This window comes from Alligator mississippiensis, chromosome 7 (genome assembly GCF_030867095.1).
Source record: "Alligator mississippiensis isolate rAllMis1 chromosome 7, rAllMis1, whole genome shotgun sequence".
NCBI classification, from domain to species: Eukaryota; Metazoa; Chordata; order Crocodylia; family Alligatoridae; genus Alligator; species Alligator mississippiensis.
In genome coordinates this window covers 50241276-50260211 of record NC_081830.1, presented here as the reverse complement: position 1 = coordinate 50260211, position 18936 = coordinate 50241276, and the positions used below count along the sequence as shown (strand labels likewise).

Genomic DNA, 18936 nt, shown 5'->3' with positions numbered 1-18936 from the left:
GGTGGGAGGGTGGTGCTAGAGTTGCCCTCCCTTCCCTTCCGCAGCGAGCTGAGCTGAAGGGGGGCATGGCCAGGCCTAGACAGAATGCTTTGATTAGGGAGGTCTGCCTGCACCATCCCAGGCTTCGTCCCGCTGGCTGCTCAAGGGGCAGGAGTGTTGCTAGACCCCAGTCACCTGCTAGGACTCTGAGGCAAGGGACCGGGGGGGGGTACAGTGCATGCATCTGTTGATGATATGGAGCTTTTCAATTTCCCTCTCTGCTTCTTCATACTGTCTGCAGCAAACTAACAGGCAAGCAAACCAGGAGGGGGCTGATAACAGTGTTCATCACCTCATCAGCAAAATAATAGCCTCTCTCCATTAGTTCAAACTCTTCTTAAACAGCTTACCAGGTGACCTGTTGAATAGCTCCCAAAAGCCGTAAGCTGGCACTGTTCTGTCTGTCTGTCCCAATGAAATTGGAGACGCACACACAGACACCTCTTGGCATTACACAGCAAGAAACAACCCTGGGAGAATCATGAGCAACTATATGACCATGGGGAAAAGCTCAAGGAACTAAGTGCACAGTTGGTCTTCTCCTCAATCCTCCCAGTTAGAGGCCGAGGCTGTTGGAGGTAGGAATGCATCAAAGAAGTCAACCAAAGGCTTCAGAGATGGTGTCACCATGCTGGCTTTGGATTTTTTGACCTTGGTATGCAATTCAATGGTCCTGGTCTGCATGCAAGAGATGGTACGCACCTCATGGGCAGAGGGAAGAAGATCTTCTCCATGAGAATCGTAGATTTGCTGAGGAGGACTTTAAATTAGACAAACTGGGGAGAGTGGGGGAAGATTCCACTACTGGGCATAAATCCACTGCTGGGCATAAATTCTCTGACCAAGATAACCCAGAGGAGGGTATTTACATAGGGGACATCCAGATGACTACCAACACCCAGGGACACTTGCAGAGAGATAGAAAAGCTGAGACAACTAGAGGTGAGCTCTGTTGTCTTTATGGGAACTCCAGGAGCATGGGCAACAAACAGGATGAAGTAGCACTCCTAGCAGACGAGGAATTTGACCTCAATGGAGACTTGGTGGGACAATACATATGACTGGGCAGTGGATATTGAGGGCTACAGACTCTATAGAAAGGACTGGGTTGGGAAGAAGGGTGGAGGGGTGGCCCTCTATGCAAAAGAGCAGTACCCCTCCCTGAAGGTTACATTTGGTTGCAGGGGGAAGTCTTTTGAGACCCTCTGGGTCAAGCTACAAGGGGGTTCAGGAGAAGGGGACCTGATGGTGGGAGTCTGCTATAGGCCTCTCTACCAAAAAGAGGAGAGCAATCAGGCATTCTACAGGGAACTGACCGAAGCATCCAGCACTAAAGACTTGATTGTCATGGGTGACTTCAGCTACCCTGACATCTGTTGGGAAGAACTTTCAGCCAGCTCCAGCAGGTCAACCAACTTCTTGGCAACTATAGACGACCTGTTCTTGACACAGGCTATGGAGGGGCCGACTAGGAGTAAAGCTACTCTGGACTTGGTGCTGACCAAAGGGGAAGACATGGTAGGCGACCTGAAGATTGAAGGTACTCTGGGCAACAGTGATCATGATTTGATTAGATTCACCATCCACCAAAAGGCTGGAATTCTATCACCAGAACAGAAGTCCTAGACTTCAGAAAGGGAGACTTTGGTAAAATTAAGAATCTAGTCAGAAAGGCCCTACGCAACCAGCGACTGGATGATGTGGAAGTTCAGGAACAGTGGTGCTTCCTTAAGGAGGCAATTCTCACTGCTCAAAAAGAGGCCATCCCCAAGCAGTCAAAAAGAGGGGAAAGGGCCAAGAGCCTCACTTTGCTCAATAGGGACATTAGGGAACTTCTCACAAAGAAAAAAGAAGCGTACATGCAATGGAAAAATGGTTCAGCATCCAGAGATGAGTACATCCATATGGCCAGGGTCTGTAGACATGAGACAAGGAAAGCCAAGGCATGCATGGAAATCAAGCTGGCAACGAAAATTAGAGATAACAAAAAATCCTTCTACAGGCACACAGGAAGCAAGAAAAAATCAAGCTCCACTGTGGCACCCCCTACTGAATACAGAGGGGAAGCCCACAGTTGATCCCCGCAAAAAGGCAGAGATCCTTAATACTTACTTTGCATCAATCTTCCTGAAACCAGGCGAGAATTCGTCACCTGTCCAGAGGCCCAGAGAATATGGCGATGACAGCAGCCCACATAAAATCAGTCCCAAACAGGTGAAGAAACTTTTAGAACAGTTGGAAGTTTTCAAGTCAGCTGGGCCAGACAACCTACATCTGAGAGTGCTATAAAAATGGCTGAACACATAGCAGTGCCTCTGGTGAGGCTGTTTGAAGAGTTGTGGAACTCAGGAGGGGTCCCAAATGACTGGAAGAAGGCTAACATAGTACTCATCTTTAAAGAAAGGGAAGAGGGAACTATAGTCTCATCAGTCTGACTTTTGGAAAAATCTTTGAAAAATTTTTCAAGGAGGCCATCAACCACAAGCTTTTGCAATTGGTGGGGTATTGAGAAACAACCAGCATGGCTTTGTTGAGGGGAGGTCATGCCTAACAAACATGGTGTCTTTTTATGAGTAGCTGGACATGGGACAGGAGGTGGACATTATCTATCTAGACTTCAGCAAATCCTTTGATACTGTTTCCCATGAAATTTTCTCAACCAAGTTGGAGGGTACTGGCCTAGACCAGGCTATAGGAGGTGGGTTGGCAACTGGCTCAGAGGCTGATCCCAGTGAGTTGTTATTGATGGGTTGGCCTCATCCTGGAGGGCCATCTCCAGTGGTTTCCCCCAGGGATCAGTGCTTGGGTTCGTGCTCTTTTAACATCTTTATCAATGGCCTGGATGAGGGAGTGAAAAGTGCAATGATTAAGTTTACAGATGGCATGAAGCTGTGGGGACGTCTGAGGACAGGGCAACCTTGCCAGGCTGGTCCTATGGGCTGAATGCAGTCAGATGAGGTTCAATAGGGACAAGTGCCCGGTCCTTCATTTGGGTAGGAAGAACCTTCACCATATCTATAAGATGGGTGGTGGTCCACTGACTGGCACTGTATCTGCAAGGGACCTGCAGGTGACAATTGACCAGAGGATGAATATGAGCCGTCAGTGTGATGAAGTCACCAACAGAGCAAATAGAACTCTGATGTGCATCAGCAGATGTGTTGCCAATAGATCCAGAGAGGTGCTTCTCTCCCTCTATTTGGCATTGTTAAGACCACAGCTGGAGTACGGTACTGGAGTACTCCTGCCCATGGCAGGGGACTGGACTTGATGAACTTACAGGTCCCTTTTGGTCCTTCTATTCTGCAATTCTATGATTAGCTAGCATACCACAAACCTAGACTCTGTGGGGCTGGTGTCTGTGGTGTGGGAGATGAGAGGGCAGGAGGGAGGTAAGGATTCCTGCTTGAGCAGTGAGGGGAAGGGTAGGGCAGGGGGAAGCCAGGCAAACCCTTCTGTACCTGCAGTCTCTGCTGAAGCTCCAGCCAGGGAGCAGAGGGGAGGGGTCAGCTCTGGTATGGAGCAGAGAGTCCTGCCAAGCCCAGAGAGCATGCTGGGATGCTGGTAGAGTCTGGTTTATCTTAAACCAGCAAGGGGTCTGGGACGGACATTGCATAAACCGTTTTGAGCCAAATCAGTTAAGTCTGATACTACATTCAACCAGGTTTATCTCAAATTGGTTTCAGCCATTTTCAAACTGGTTTATGTGCACTGAACATCTGTTCTGTTACAAGTTTAAACCAGTTTCTGACCACTTAAACCTGTTTATGTTTGTCCTTAGCTTGAAAGAATTTTTGCCTCCCTAGAGTGTCTCCACTCACATAGCCTGCTGATCTTAAACATAGTCTGAACATAGTCTGCTCCCTCTGTCTGTTATTTTGTTGATGGAGACAAGGAGAGGGTGTCATCAGGTACTGGAGGAAGCTTTCAAAATTAATAGTCAGGAAAGAACAAAGGTAGACGGAAGTGGAGTCTATCTGACCCCAAACGTCTGATGGAACAAAGAAGAAAAACATGCTGTATATGTAGGCATTCTTACCGTCCATGCACACAGTTCTTACACAAGTGTTTATTTGCCACTTGAACCTGTGTTTGCTTCCATGGTTGGAGGTATGGCTTAAAGCCCAAGCTTTACTTTAACTTGGACAGAAACTCATCTATTTTGTAATAGGAACATAGGCCAGATAATTCTATTGCTAGCAGTCTGCCAATGGCTTTCTTACAATTATTACCTCAAGGATTAAAACAACTGGCAGGAAAAAATCTTAGATCACTTCAGCACGCAGAGCTATGGCACATGTCTTCACATATACATGTGCAAGGATAGTAAAGACAGATAATACCTTGTTATAGGACCAATGAGATCCAGACTCAGAACTGGGTGTCAGTCACCATGTCTCACTGTATATGGAAGTCTGCACTGTATGTACTAGGCAGGAAGATACAGAACAGTTGCACTGAGAATCCTGTGCCTCAGCTTTCTCCTCATCCATATTACTATTTACTTCCCATAGAGATTAAAGGAGTTGAGGAGAGGCAGGCTTGAACCACAAGTCATTTTGGGATCCAAATTTCCTCTTATTTGAAGGGTTTGGAGGGCCAGCTGTAAAGTCTGAATTCCATTTGAATCTAGCCAGACATTTGGGGTGTTTTGTAACTTGCGTTTTGGGTCAGGGGCCTGTCTGGAAACAAGTAAAAACACAAGAAATAGAGCAATATAATCATGATGTTTGCCACACACACACACACACACACATATATACATTTCTAGATTTGAGTAATCTACTATGTAAAAGTTACAAATGTTTTAAATATATTTGAGGACAGTCAGTATAGGCGTTGGTGTAAGAACACCATTGTAAGTGCTTATCTTTTTGTAATCCTTTCATTGTGTCTTTAATCTCTCCTTTCTCTGAACTAAGATGGTGCTATATGCCAGGATTTAGGCATTGAGTGCTGTGCAGTGGACAGTCAGCTAAGAAGGCAGAAGACAGTGATACAGGCTGTATTCCCAGTTCTACTGGTGTACAGTGTCTTGCTGTGCTAGGTGCAGGACTGAAAGTTAGCAGATCCCCAGGGGGCTGACTGGGACTTAGGTGCACTAATTCAGTGCATTTCCCAAGCTGCTTTGTTAGTGTAGAACTTCTGGTGCTAGAATAGGCTCATGAGTCTACTCTCATGTGGTGGAATCCATAGCAGAGATTAAAAAGGGAGGGTTGAGTGATATAATTTTTAGTTACCCCAGTGAGATGGTTTGTATGTGAGATGTGTATTGTTAGCCCCACTTTCTAGTTTCAGAGTAAGAATTTTGCAAACATTGACCTAGTTCATCTGTCTTGCTAGTCAACCTAATTCAACCTATGTTACAGCAGAAATTGAGCCTGTCCTTTCATGTGTGTTTCCATTTTTGTTAACAGCAATTTGTACCAGCAACTGATACTCAGCTAATAAAACATGGGATTAATTTCTAGTGTGTAATTGAGCAAAACTTTCCAGAAATTGACCTTTAGGAGCTAGCAGGCAAAAACTTCACTGTAGTGTATATAATAAAGTCAAACATAAACTATAGCTCTTAGCATTTGCTCAGTGCTCATATTCTTATCTGAGATTCCCTCTGCATTACTCATAAAAGCTCTTTGTGAATAATTACAATTTTCTAAACTCTTCTCAGGTTCTGCTAGCCAGGTACAAGTTGGACACAGTAGCAAATGGTCATAAACACATAATCATACTTATGTAAGTCTGAAAATGAAAGTACCATTTACAGAGCTGGACAGAATACAAAAATGTTATGCATATATTTGACATGTTTAAAAATTAATGTCTTGTATCATGCTCATGTTCCTTTTAATCTTTTAAACTCTTTCCTTAATCATTTGGGGAATAAAGTATTCCTGAAATGTGTCTGGAAAGAGCATTTCAAAGATGCACAAGTATTCATTGGGACTTAATTTTATATCAGCGTATACAAGTCTCTGACAAATGTGCTTAGTTGTTTTGTTTACCCTCTTATGGGGAAAAACAGGATCATGTGTCTTATCAGACCAATCAAAATTAAACAGTGGAGCTCAATTTTCAATTTGTAATATGTTTATGTATTTAAAAAAAAAAGCACCGAATGTGTTTGAATAATACTGTAAAGGGTCAGGGTTAGAAAAAAATGCAATCCATTGAACAGTCTGGTGAGAGTGATTCATTTGCCTCTACAAATTTCTATGAACTATATGGGAATGTGGCATTTACCTTTGTTTTTAGGCTAGCATGCATCTGTTTAGAATTAGGATCACCAAATAAATCCCAGTTTATAATTAACTGATTATTTTCTTCTTTCAGTTAAAACTCAACAAAAAATCATGGCTTAATTTTTTGGGGGGTGGTTTTCAGATGGAATCTAATTGCTCCTTCTTTTTTCTTCTGAGTATTAGCACCCCAATCTGATGAAGGCTCTGACATAGATTCTGAACCAGATTTACCTTTAAAGAGAAAGCAGCGCCGTAGTCGAACAACTTTCACCGCAGAACAACTAGAAGAACTGGAAAGAGCATTTGAGAGGACCCATTACCCTGATATATACACACGGGAAGAACTTGCACAAAGAGCCAAACTTACTGAGGCTCGAGTTCAGGTACCTGTTTAAAAAGCTACCTAAAGAAAAAAGTCTCCTTTCCATCAATGTGTTGGGTTAGCAGAAAGCTTACGGTAATTTTATGTTCTTGCGTGATTGCAATCCAGGAAAATGAGAAACTAGGTATTATAAAGATCATGTTTTTTATGTTTACCTGTGTACACTGGTTCAGTACTTTATATAACTCTTTATTTAATATGCAATTTTGTTCTGTAGTCTCTGTCTAGTTTCTAAGATTGTTTGGTTTGTGTTTCTGACAGCACTCTGCATATGATCGGTGTCAGTGTTTTGCCAATGTATAGTTATTTGGTTAGTGTCACCTGCTATTTCTTTGGGTCTGTCAGACAGCAACAGGGAAGAGAGAACCATTACCAAAAAAAAAAATACAAAACAAACAAAAAAAATGCAGAGCACAAAACAAAACCAGGAACATTTCACTATAAAATCACAGAAGTTGTTAGGGTTATTTGGTTAGGCGAGGTACCTGAACTATTTGCAATTTAACATTTGGAGTAAGAAAGATTTTTGGTTTTTCTTTTTATCTCCACTCATTTTAATGAAACATTTTAGATGTCTAGATTTTCAAAATATGGATGTGAATTGATTTAATCTTCTAGTGGATGTGAATTGATTTAATCTTCTCGTGGAGAGGCTTGTTAAATCCTTTAAAAAAGGCTGGGTCTGCAAACCTCCACAAATGCCCACATTCTCAAGTGAACTTATGTTAGTGAAACATGTTCTGCTTCAGCACTGCTGAGGAGAGTTCCATGAAAATCAAGGACCCACCGAGGCCTAGGAGATTGTTGGGCAAGTGTAACTAAGGGGCCAATTCTGGCACAAAAGGGAGTGATATCATTAACACCACAGCTCAGGTGGCTTTGATTCCCCAACCTGAATGAACAGGAATCCATTTATAACTGGGTAGACTGGGGCACCCTTTAGCACAAATCTGGAGTAGAGCTGAATGCACAGCTCAGGGGCCTTAAAATATCTTAAGCACTCCACCATTACATTCCAGTGCTTTAAATGCTCACCACCAAACCCAGGACCTTGCAAAACTTTCCAGGGTTGGGGATCCATTGCTAGGCAAAAGATCAATTTTGCTGAAGTTGGTAAATCATCTGAGTGCACGTTCACTTTTAGCTGGTCTTTGAGTTTCAAACAAACTTGAAGCAATGTATGGTTTGGGTGTTGAAGTCATGCAAAATGTGTGGTTGTGCATAGTTTGGACAAGAAAACAGGTAAATTTGGGTTGTTTGACAGAATTTTGCTTTGATGTTTTGAATTATTTTAAACCTAAACCTGAGGCAATTAACACCCTTATAAATTGAAACAAACAACCAAAAATACTGTATTGACCCTTGCAGAATATGCATGCCACTTGCAACAATGCTGTATTGTAAGTATAATTCTTTAAGCTGTCAGACTTTTACAGATGTTATAGTTGTGAAGGAAAATCAAGAGTGTGGGTACATTTGTTCAGAAGACAAACTGCATGGGGTATAGTTCTATTAATTATTTGATACATTTACTTAAGACTGAATTGCTAGCAAAATGGAAAACAGGATCCTAAATGAAATTGCACTAAACCAGGCCGAACTGGAGGGCTGAGAATGGGATGTGTTGTGCAGAAATATAGGAACTATAATTTTCTGCTCTAGGTCTGTTTGGAGTAGGGACAGATAATGATGTATTGGGTTGTCTGAGTTTTAAAGACAAATGTGACAAACCCATAAAAAAGTTGTTCATATTTTTCTAAATCATTGACCCACAGTTAGAAGGAAAGCAGAACTCTCATTAACATAACAGCTGTCTTAATGTGGCTTTAACCCTGTGACTTTTTACATTCCTTATGGCTTCCTCTGTTCCCTTGAGACACATTTTGTCTTACACCACTGCTATGATTTACAGCTTCACAAATTCCCTAGTACATCTAACATATGGATCTTTTACCTATCCCAGCATGGAAGGAAAGATTGAAGTCAGTCAATGATTAAAATACCAAAACAAAACCCTTTTTGGATTAAAGATGAGTTTGGGCTGAAATAGCCAGCCTGTGGGCCCTTGCTTATGATTTTTCTATCTCTCTGGTATCTTAGGGCACCTATACATGTGCTGGATGTCTGCTGCAGTGTGTGCTAATGAGCATGCATTGGAGCAGACTTGATTAATCGAGTCTGCTGGAGCGTGTTAATTAATGCGCTCCAGCAGTCTCCATATCACATCTATTCAGCATCCCCATGCTTCATAATAGTGGTGGGGGTGCTTGACCTAAAGCTCACTGGACAAGCTTTAGTTCAAGTGCCCCTTCCCACCACACCCACTATTTTGAGGCACGGGATCATGACGCTGTGGGTGCTTTAATTAGAGCAGCTGTCAGAGCCACTCTAATTAAAGTGCCCCCCGACCTCCACCGTGGAGCATGTGTATAGACTCCCTTAAAGTCTGACAAAATGGTACTGGATTTGTCACTGGTTAAAGATTGCTGTCAGCATTGCCTTATTACTCAACACCCCTGTAAGTGGCTTCAAACAGAAACTTTTGAAGGCCATGTTATAAAAGAAAAATCAAAAAGAAAAAAAAAGATTTGAGGATTTGAGGATGAGAAAGTACATATCTATATTGACAATTTGGGGCCTCTCTATATTGGGACAATTTCCTGGACAATCTCAAAACCTAGTCTACTAAACTGATATGAAAAGTGTTTAGAGCTCTAACAAAGATCCCAGTGTAGATGCATCCTTTGAAAAAGGAACATTTCAATATGGTGCTTAATTTTTGTCTAGGATCCAAGCTCAGTTTGATGTGGGCAAGGGAGAAGGCCAGTTATAACTCTGCAGTCTGTGGTGGCCAATGGACTACTTCAATTTAATTTAGGCCACTCTAATATAAGTAAAGAATTTCACATTAGTGGAAGACTGGTTGGAGCAATGCTTTAGTCCTCTGCTTGCTTCCCACCCTGCTCTCTTCATGTCTCTTCCCACCCCAGGCATACCCTCTATAGTCTGAGGCTACAGAAGGGCCAGGTCACACCTGACAATTAGACTTAATGCTTTGACAGGACATTCATAGTCAGTTGTAGAGAAGTTCAGTTGCACATTATCTCTGCAGCCTGCCTCTGTATTTGAGGAATTTTGAAGAATGTTGCCTTTGTGTTGTACATAAAAGCCTGGGATACATGTGATTCCCATCTAGTCTCTGTTCCAGCAATATAACGTCTCCAATTTCTAAGCTAGTCTTTAAGAAATATGTAGCTTTTAAAATATGACAACTTTGTATCTTTTCTAATAGTTTCTGAATAGAGCAACAATTTTACATTTGAAAATTAATATATCTGGAGCGGGCAAAATACAGCCCATGGGGTGGATCTGGCCTGCCAGGCACTTTCATTTGGCCTGTGGTGCCCACCAACTAATTGTACCCTGCCCGGCCCTTCCACCTACGAGAGTGGGAGTGAAGCACCCACATACACCCCTTCCCACCAACGTACTCAATTGCACCTCACTCCCACCCTTGTGGGCGGAAGGGCTGGTCAGCATATAGCTTCTGGGTGGAGCTGCTGCTTGCACTGCTGCAACCACTGGGGGACCTGCTCAGTTTCCCCGGCATCCTGCTTGCTCCCGGCAGCAGGTAGGGAAGTGGCAGCAGGAGCTACAGCTGGTAGGGGGTGGGGGCAGGAGCTACAGCTAGGTAGGAGTGCAAAGCATGGGGCTGGTGCCTGGTGGCATGTGGCTCTGGCCAGTGTTGCACGTAGGGGCAAGGAGTGCAGCCTGGCTGGGCCACCTTTATCACCAGGGCTCCCCGCTGTGCATATGCAGTTCCAGGCACTCATGTGCCACCGGAGGGAAGCTCCATTCACTGGAGTTGGCTGCCTTTGTCGCTTCCTGCTGCACAGGTCCTGGGACTCCGCTGGAAGTGGAGGGCCCTCAAAAGTTCACCAAACATCATTAAGTGGCCTTCCAGCCAAAATAATTGCCTGCCCCTGGATTAATCAAATGTGGTGAAGGAATGTAAAGTATATGTCCTTTTCATACGACTGAATATGATCTTGAAAGTAGCAGAAGTTTGTTGTAGCAGTGCAAAAGGAGGTGCAATTTGATTTGCATGTTTCAGCCACATATAGTCAGACTTACAATGGGGAACTGTAGTTAGGACCTCTCTCCAGTTTGGACTCAGTGGTGTGATCTTCACGTGTGCTCCCTTGCAGTAGGGGTATAATTTGGCTTTCATTCATTCAGTGAATGTGATAAAATTGAACAGTATTCCCGAGGGTGTTTTTCCTTAAGTAATTGATGGATGCAGGAAGCATTAACTCAGTGGGGTTTTTTTTGGGGGGGGGAGGGGGGTTTGTATCTTGAACTTACCTTATTTTTTTTGCTTTTAAAAAAGCATTTTAAGCTACCGTGTAAGTAGAGTCCCTTTGGAAGTAGAGGTTAGCAAGTGGCATACTGATGAAATCTATGCTCTTGTACATGCTTGTATATGCATTGGGGGTTTAATTTGCTTTAGTTCTCCCTAAATTGAAATGGAGGATTTTAAAAAAACCCACCATTTCCACTGTTTCAATTTAGAGAGAATTAAACCGAACTAAACCCCTGTTGCATGTACACAAGGGTTAGGGGGCCTGATCCTTAGAGCTTACCTTTCTCTCCTGTGGTGGGGGGAAGGAGGGGGGAGAAGTGAGCTGCTGGTGGGCTGAGTGGTCCCTGAGCTGCAGGGGATCCTGGTGTTTCCCTCTGTGGCAGCGCCGCCCCCCAGGCAGCACCTGCCAGCTGGCACCTGGCCCAGGCAGTCCCAGGGTGCACTGCAGCCATGGAGGGAAGCACCAGGCCTCTGCGCAGCTCAGGCAGGCAGGCTCTGAGAGAAAAAAAATCAAAAAAATCAGGGTCTTCGCCACTTTTTCTTTGTTTTCTTCAGTGGATCCTGCCTGCACCGGCTGCTGCTGGGTCACACAGCCCCTGAGCTGCGCGGGGTCTGGTGCATCCCTCTGTGGCTATGGTGCCCCCCTCCCCAGGACTGCCTGGGGCAGGTGCCAGTGGGTGGGTGCTGCCTGGGGGGTGCTGCCATTGTGGAAAGAAGCACTGGAGTCCCCCACAGCTCAGGGACCACTTGGCTTGCTGACAGTTTGACCCGCAGATATTCCCCTATCGTGGCAGAGGCAGGTAAGCTCCAGCACCCCTGCACCATCCTCACCACCTTCCCACTGCCTGGGACTGCCTGGTGTTGACAGTGGGTTTGACCCAGCCCCTATACCTTACTCGGGATCCTTAAAATTCTGGTTTATTAGGCGGATTGAAACACTGTAATGAAGTCAAATCATAAACCTTGGGGCTGGTCCTTCCACACACACACACACACACACACACACATACAGCAGTGAGCTACAAGAGTTGGGTATACCTATCCCACAAGCGCTGGAGTCTGCCCTCGATGGCCAGTTGAGGCTCCTTCCAGCGTGGTGTTATCCTCCAGAAGTGAGTTGCCGGCTGGTCCTTCTGGCTGGACAGGTCGTGTGCTGGTCAAGTTGGAGATCAAGAGGGCGCCCCGAGGGTCACTTTTCACTGCTTTTTATCTGTCCTTGGCAGACTTTGGTGACTCCCCAGTTTTCAGGTTTGCCCAATCCAGGGGTCGTTGGCCCTCGTGGGACTTCCCCCTCGGTGGCTACTGGATGATATCTGTCAGTCCCCAGGGGTTGTCCGTATGTACGTGCCAGTTTGGGAGTCCGTTGATGAATTTTGATTAATTTACCGCTGTCATGAATAGGGCTCTGGGAGTGGCCTATTTGGAGATATTCAGCCCCAAAAGTTGGTCCCGGCGTTGATTAACTCAGACCAGGGTTTCTAGCCCTTGAAAAGTGAAGTTTAGAGAATTCCTGGTTGCTACATTGTCTCCTATTGCTCTCTTCCGTTGGTTGATTTGCAGTTTCCATAGGTGTTAATTTCTGCTCGTTACTGAAGCCTGCTACTGTGTTACACATTCAGTCACTGATTCACTGGCTCTTTCAGGGGCCAGCCTGATACAGAGAAGCAGCAGTTTGATTCCTGCCCTTGTTAACATTGTTACGGTGTCTAACTTACTTCTAAAACTAAAACACATTTAGTTAAAAGGTGAAGAGTATAAAATATAAGCTACAAGAGTAATGCCATGGCACACAAATAGATAAAAATACCAAAATACAAGGGGAGATGCAAAATGCACACATACAAACTTTAAAACACAGTTCCTTATCTTACAGTGAAAGAAAGAGGAAGGAAGAAAAGATAGAAGAGGAGAAATATATCCAAAGAGGGGAAAGCAAATGCAGGCAAGAGGAAAAGGGGGCTTTCTGCTACACAGTGATAGGAAATAAAAGCAATGCAGGCAAATGCAGTATACATTACCCAAATTTCCCAGTCCCAGAATATACACAAGGCAAATGGTCTATCCGGCCGGTACATAAACACCACCTTGAGGTCCTTTGCTTAAGTGTCCACTGTCAGCAGCCTTGGAGGTCGGGACTGATGCCAACTGCTTCTTTCTTCTGTTTTTAAAATTCCTCCTTTCATATACTTTCTTCTCCTGGTGACTTCTGATGACTCTTGATCCATGGCTGTTGATGGTTGGTCGCACAGTGACATGCCCCATGTTGTCAGCCAAAACCCCATTTTCACAAACCCACCTCCTAATTTGGGACATTACCAGTGTTCTCCTAATTTGGTTTGTCTCCCCAAAACTGGAAAGCTTAAGGCTTTTTGCAGGCAGGCACTACTGCCCAGGAGCCAGGCCTATCTCTATTATGAAAATAAAGTTTGGATGTTTTCAGATACCCAGGATGTGTGGCCTTGCTGTTTTCCTGCCTGGGGTTAGACACTCTGTCAGCTTCTGATGTCTGGGAACCCTGTGTGACTGAGACACACATTCTTTAGAAATCAAATTAACCTCTGCTGCCCATCTTGACCCCTTATAATACATATATCTATACCCATAAGACAGTTCCCCAAAAAACCAAGCCTTTAAATGCCATCTTTAAGCCAAAACCTGGGAGCAGTTGGCTTGCCCCTGGGGCAGAGCAGCAAGATGGCCGGAGGGCAGCTGGGTGTGCTGGTGGTGGGAGAAGGCGGTGAGGACAGTGCATGGGGCACTGAAAGTCCACCAAGCCCAAGCTTCCCTGAGCGCATCAGCTTCCAGTGCCCTGTGCAGGATTGCACTTTGTTAGGTAGAAAACTAAAACACCTTGAAGGGGTTTTATCTTGCTACGTTACAAAGTTATTTCAAGCAGAAAAGACCACTGAACGTGCAAACAGTAGCACCATTAAAGCGGAATACGCTGCTGAGCGTGCAAACAACAATGCCATTAAAGCAGTGCAAAAGGGCATTGAAGCTGCTTTAAAGGCCAATTTTGTTGCTCATACAAAGGCCCTTTGATTACCCTTCCCCTCCATGTGACTCTCTCTCTGTCCTGCTCTTTGGACCTCCAGGTGCCTCTGCCTTTTACAGTTGCCTCCAAGAAGGTGTCTGCTGTATGTAAGCATCTTTCTTTTATTTAGGGCCAAATTCTGCCACCCCTCCTCATGTTAAAAAGCACCTGATTCTTTAGTGAGTCCCACTGAAAAGGATGGTGCTACTCACATGGATTCTATTCAACATGAAACACCAGGGGAGATTCTGGTCCTTAATACCAGACAAATTCCATTCACAACTGCCCCCAAATTAGGTGAAGGTAACATATTATATTCATAATTTCTAGGCCAATGCTTCATTTTTGTCTTATGAATAATTAAAAAAACCCTTTTCCTATATACTTAGTTGCTCTTTTTTTTCCTCTGAGATGAATGGAGAGGATTTATTTGGGGTGGACATGGGAGAACGGATGGCTGTGTATAGTGAAAAAGAGAATCTGCAGTGATTTTTTTAGCTGTTAGTGAACTTTAAACAGATTTTAAAATCCAATCCAATGGATTTTGTTGCCTTTTTTTTAGGGACAAACTGAACTGCGATGCTAGGCAATAACTTGAAAATCATGTGAAAGTAGGATTGCTGTTTTGAATCAAGAGGAATGCCTTTATTAAGCTGAACTTCCCTACAAGTGTTTTCAGCTTGTAGTCCAAACTATTCAACCTACCGCTAATGGGTAGACGATATGGTAGTTTGAGATACATATTTGGAGACACTGAGTACTGTCTGGCATGTCTCTATAGTTAGTTGTACTTTTTCATTAGGAATAATATTTCTTGAAGCACATCCATTTCACATAATATATAAGGAAAAAAAAAAGAAAATGCTCTCTGCAATCTGGCAAAATATATCCACCTAATTGCAGACATTTTATTTGGAAGGAGAAGAATTTATCTTGGTAATTCCCTAACTGTAAATTTATGCTGGCCAAAAGCAGTTCAGTACTGTAATATGGTGGGGAAGAAGGAAGGTTATTTCATGATCTTATTTCCCAGTACTCTGCTACTAAGAGCTCAAATTTGAGACACTTTAATTTGTAAATATATATTAAATAACAAGTAAGTTGATATATGTATGGGAATGTTGAACTACAGTATTTTGAAGTTATTACTTGGGAATTCTACTTTTTTTTCAAAGTAGCCTAAGGCAGCACACACAGTTCCCTGAATTTCAATGACTGCTGTGTACCTCCTTCAATTAGGTTCAATTTGAAAATTAGCTGAATTGTTTTTGTGAAATGACTGTGGTGTTTTGGTGCTGTGGACAACTACCACCTTTTTTGGCAGACTCAAGAGAGAGCATAGCCTGAGTAGAAATGGAAACTGAATTGTTCTATGACATATAGGGAAGGTTTTTCTGGATCAGGCTGAGGACATGTTGGTGGGGCATTGTGAGAGAACTGAATTGCATCTAGTATGTCTGTTCCCTGGATATACAGGAGACCCGAGCCTCCTTACTCAGGCTATACTCTAAGGGTCTGACCCAAAGACTATTGCACTCAATGGAAAGATTGCAATCAGTGTCTGTGGGCTTTGGATGAGGCTCTTTCCTTGAGGAAAGCGTTTTGGTTGAGTAAAGAATGCAGGACTAGCCTTCTAGGGAACATTGACATAGCACAATGAAGTGCTTTGTAGAAATTCCCAAGGCTGCCCTGAATGAACTGGCTTAGGTACCAAATGCAGTATAGCCACATTAAAATGGTGAGCTGCCTGAGATAATTCATTTTGAACTTGGGACAGAGCACTGCAGCAATACATTTGTATTGCTCCTTGTATCCAAACTATGTTGATATCAGTGAATGACTGCATAGTGCTTTCTAGACATGTCCTAGGGCTAGGTACAGTCAGTGAAAAAGCCAGAGGCTGAATCAGTTTAGTCTTTGCAGGTTAGTTTAAGCTGCACAGATTAAATTGGAACAGAAGTAAACAGATATTCACCTTTGATTCAGGAAATGCAGCCACATGCCCACAGTGGCTCAGGCCAGAAGCCAGGGGGTGCTAGAGAATGGCTTTCTGGCTGCATGTTCACTTTGTCTTCCTGCTGCCCCTGAGGTCTCTGGGATTTTGCAGTCCAGAATTACAGTGGGACTCTGCAGGGTTGCCATGCAGGGTCTGCAGGGTTGCAATGCTCATCACTTCTTCCTGCTTCCAGGTGCCTCTGAGATTTGTAGTCCACAGTTGCAGCCAGCAGTAAATTTGAGCAGGGGAAATGGTGCTTACCCCCCCTCCCTGGCTCCAGACTTCAGCTGGGGTTTGCCTGGGGGAGACAGTTCCCCCTTGTAGGCTGGGCTGCAATCCCACTGGGCTTGCCCCCTGGCCCCTTTGTCAGCCAGCCCTCACAGCTCCACCTATGGAGCAGAGGGGCAGGGCCAGCCCTGTTCTCTGGAGCAGATGGCACAGCCCAGCCCAGGGCTGGAAAGCATGCTGGGATGCTGGGGGACTGTGATTTAATTTAAAGCAGGAAGGGGTCTGGGTCAGAAGTTTCATGAACCGGTTTGACCCAAATCAGTAAAGTCTGAAACTACAATCAACCAGATTTATTTTAAACCAAATACAGCCATTTTGAAACTGGTTTATGTGCACTGTGCTTGTGTTCTGTTACAGATTTAGACCAGTTTCTGATCACTTAAACCAATTTATGTGTAACTTCTGTCCCTAGCCTAGAAGACTCCTGATTCTGGGACTATTAGTGTAAATATGGTGCCTTTCAGACTCACTAAAATAACATGAACATTCTCAGAGAGGGCAGAAAAAATCCCTAATGCATAACGAAGAAAAACATCATGAGGCAAAGGGAAAAAAAATCTTTGGCTTAAATTGGAAATGTCATTAACAATACATCAGTCTTTTAACTGTGCATGTCGTTGGCACTCATTCTTGCAATGGCCAGACTGTACTTCGGTGCAAAATGTCCACTAGTCTCTTACAAAATTCACATTTTAAAGGTTTTGCCTATTTGCTTCAGAGATATTATTGCCATAAAAGCACATAAAAAACTCTCTGTTTGTGATAAGACTGTTGAAATGTCAAGGCTAATTACACCAAACTGATCCCAAGAGAATAATGACATCTTTTAAAGACTATCCTGGTGCAGTCTAGGAAATATGACATTGGCTTGATCAGTTATGAACTACTTAAAGGAAACATGATAACAAAAGGCAAGATGTAAATATCAGAATTAAGAAATGGAAAAGGCCAGTTAGATCAGCTAGTCCATTCTCTGCCTGTGCAAAATTGTTCCCTATAATATATTCCTGAGTATTTTGCCCAGCCTAATCTTAATGTTTTGAGTCCTAGAAATGCCAATACTTCCCTTAAGAGGATACATTATTTTTAAAGTTAGTGTTAAGTAAATAATCCTGATTATCCATCTATATCTCATCTCCTGTATCTAATATCAATATCTATATCAACATATACAATTTAAGCCCCTCAGATATGTTAGATTGTAAATTTTAGGTAGAGACTCTAGGTAAAATTTTCAAGGTACCAAGTCTGTTTGCAAAAGTATTAGATACTTAAGAACCTAAAATAATTAAAACAATCAATCTAGCTCCATTCATAGGTACCTAAATCACTTTTCAAAATGGTTCTTAGGCTCCTAAGTAACTTGGAAGATTTTGAATATTTTATTTTGTCTTCCTGTCTATCGACATCACCCAGTACAATGATGTCTTGATTTAGGGTCTCTGCCTATTAGAATATATATATATTTAATAATCATATTTCCTGTTGAGGCACAGGATTGCGTACATCCATAGCCAGCCTTAGTTGGGTGATTTGGGCAACTGCCTAGGGTGCTGTGGTTAGCGGGGTGCCACACTCACACACGTGTGTGGGCAGCCTGCACTAACAGCAGTGTTCTCCCCTGGCTCCTGGGCAGGGAGAGCAGTGCCCAGCCCAGCCCAGCCCAGCCCAGCCCACACCTCCAGTTGCTGCTCAGGAGGAGCTGGGCTGGGCATTGTGACTAAAACAGCCCTGCCTGCCCACCCACCTGCCTGGTGCGCCATGTTGCTCTGCCTTTTCACTGGACTGTACCTCACACCCCTGCCTGCCTGCCTGCCTGCCTCTGCAGCAGCACTGCTGACTTGGGGGGACAACATGTCTGATATACAACTCTTCTCAGTTTATGTGACATTGCTTTCTTGTGCATCACTTGTCCATATATTCTACATACAACACTGTGCTCAGAGCCTGTTCCTCCCTTATGAGCTTCTTCACATCCTTGGCATACTGTTGCCTCTGAAGGCTAGATATAAGGTTATGATCAAATGCCAAGTAGCTGACACTCTGATATTTGGAGTTACTGCTATTCCAGGTCAACAGTATGTGGACCTACAGTGTTACAGTTGGGTTCTTACCAATGGTTGTGGCATACAATGGGCAACTTTATATTTTGGTGACATTAGCTCAGTCATACCAGACAGCTAGTGAAAAAGTGGCATGGTATAGTAAAGTAGCTCCCATATGAGAAAAAAATGATTCAATGCATGGGAATTTTAGCAGACCATGGTAACTTACTCTGCATGATCAAGTTGATCAGCAATCATTGTTACTTCTGCTTCAGCCCAGTAGTATTTGGTTCTACGGTTTCATAGTTGGCTTTCTACCCATCTCAAGTTACGTATCTCTATCTGATACAGTATACTGGCAGCATGTTTGAATTATGCTGGGAATGAAGGAGAACAAAAGTTTTCCAATGTGTTTAAAAATATAATGTTTGCTTGTAATGGTTTAACTTAGTGCTGAGCAGAGCTTGGGAAACTGCTCGTAGTGGATTAATTAGTTTTCTGTGAAAAATGCAAATTTGGTGATGCCACTGAATTGTTTGTTCAGGGA

The 18936-nt window shown here is 43.6% G+C and overlaps 1 protein-coding gene across 1 annotated transcript in view; it reads left to right on the top strand.

Annotated features, from left to right (window-relative positions):
• Positions 1-18936, top strand: part of PAX3 (paired box 3) — a 113328-nt gene that overhangs the window by 67205 nt on the left and 27187 nt on the right. The window contains exon 5 of the mRNA XM_006266069.3: positions 6465-6664. Coding sequence (XP_006266131.1) covers positions 6465-6664 — 200 coding nt within the window. The remainder of the gene's footprint in view (positions 1-6464; positions 6665-18936) is intronic.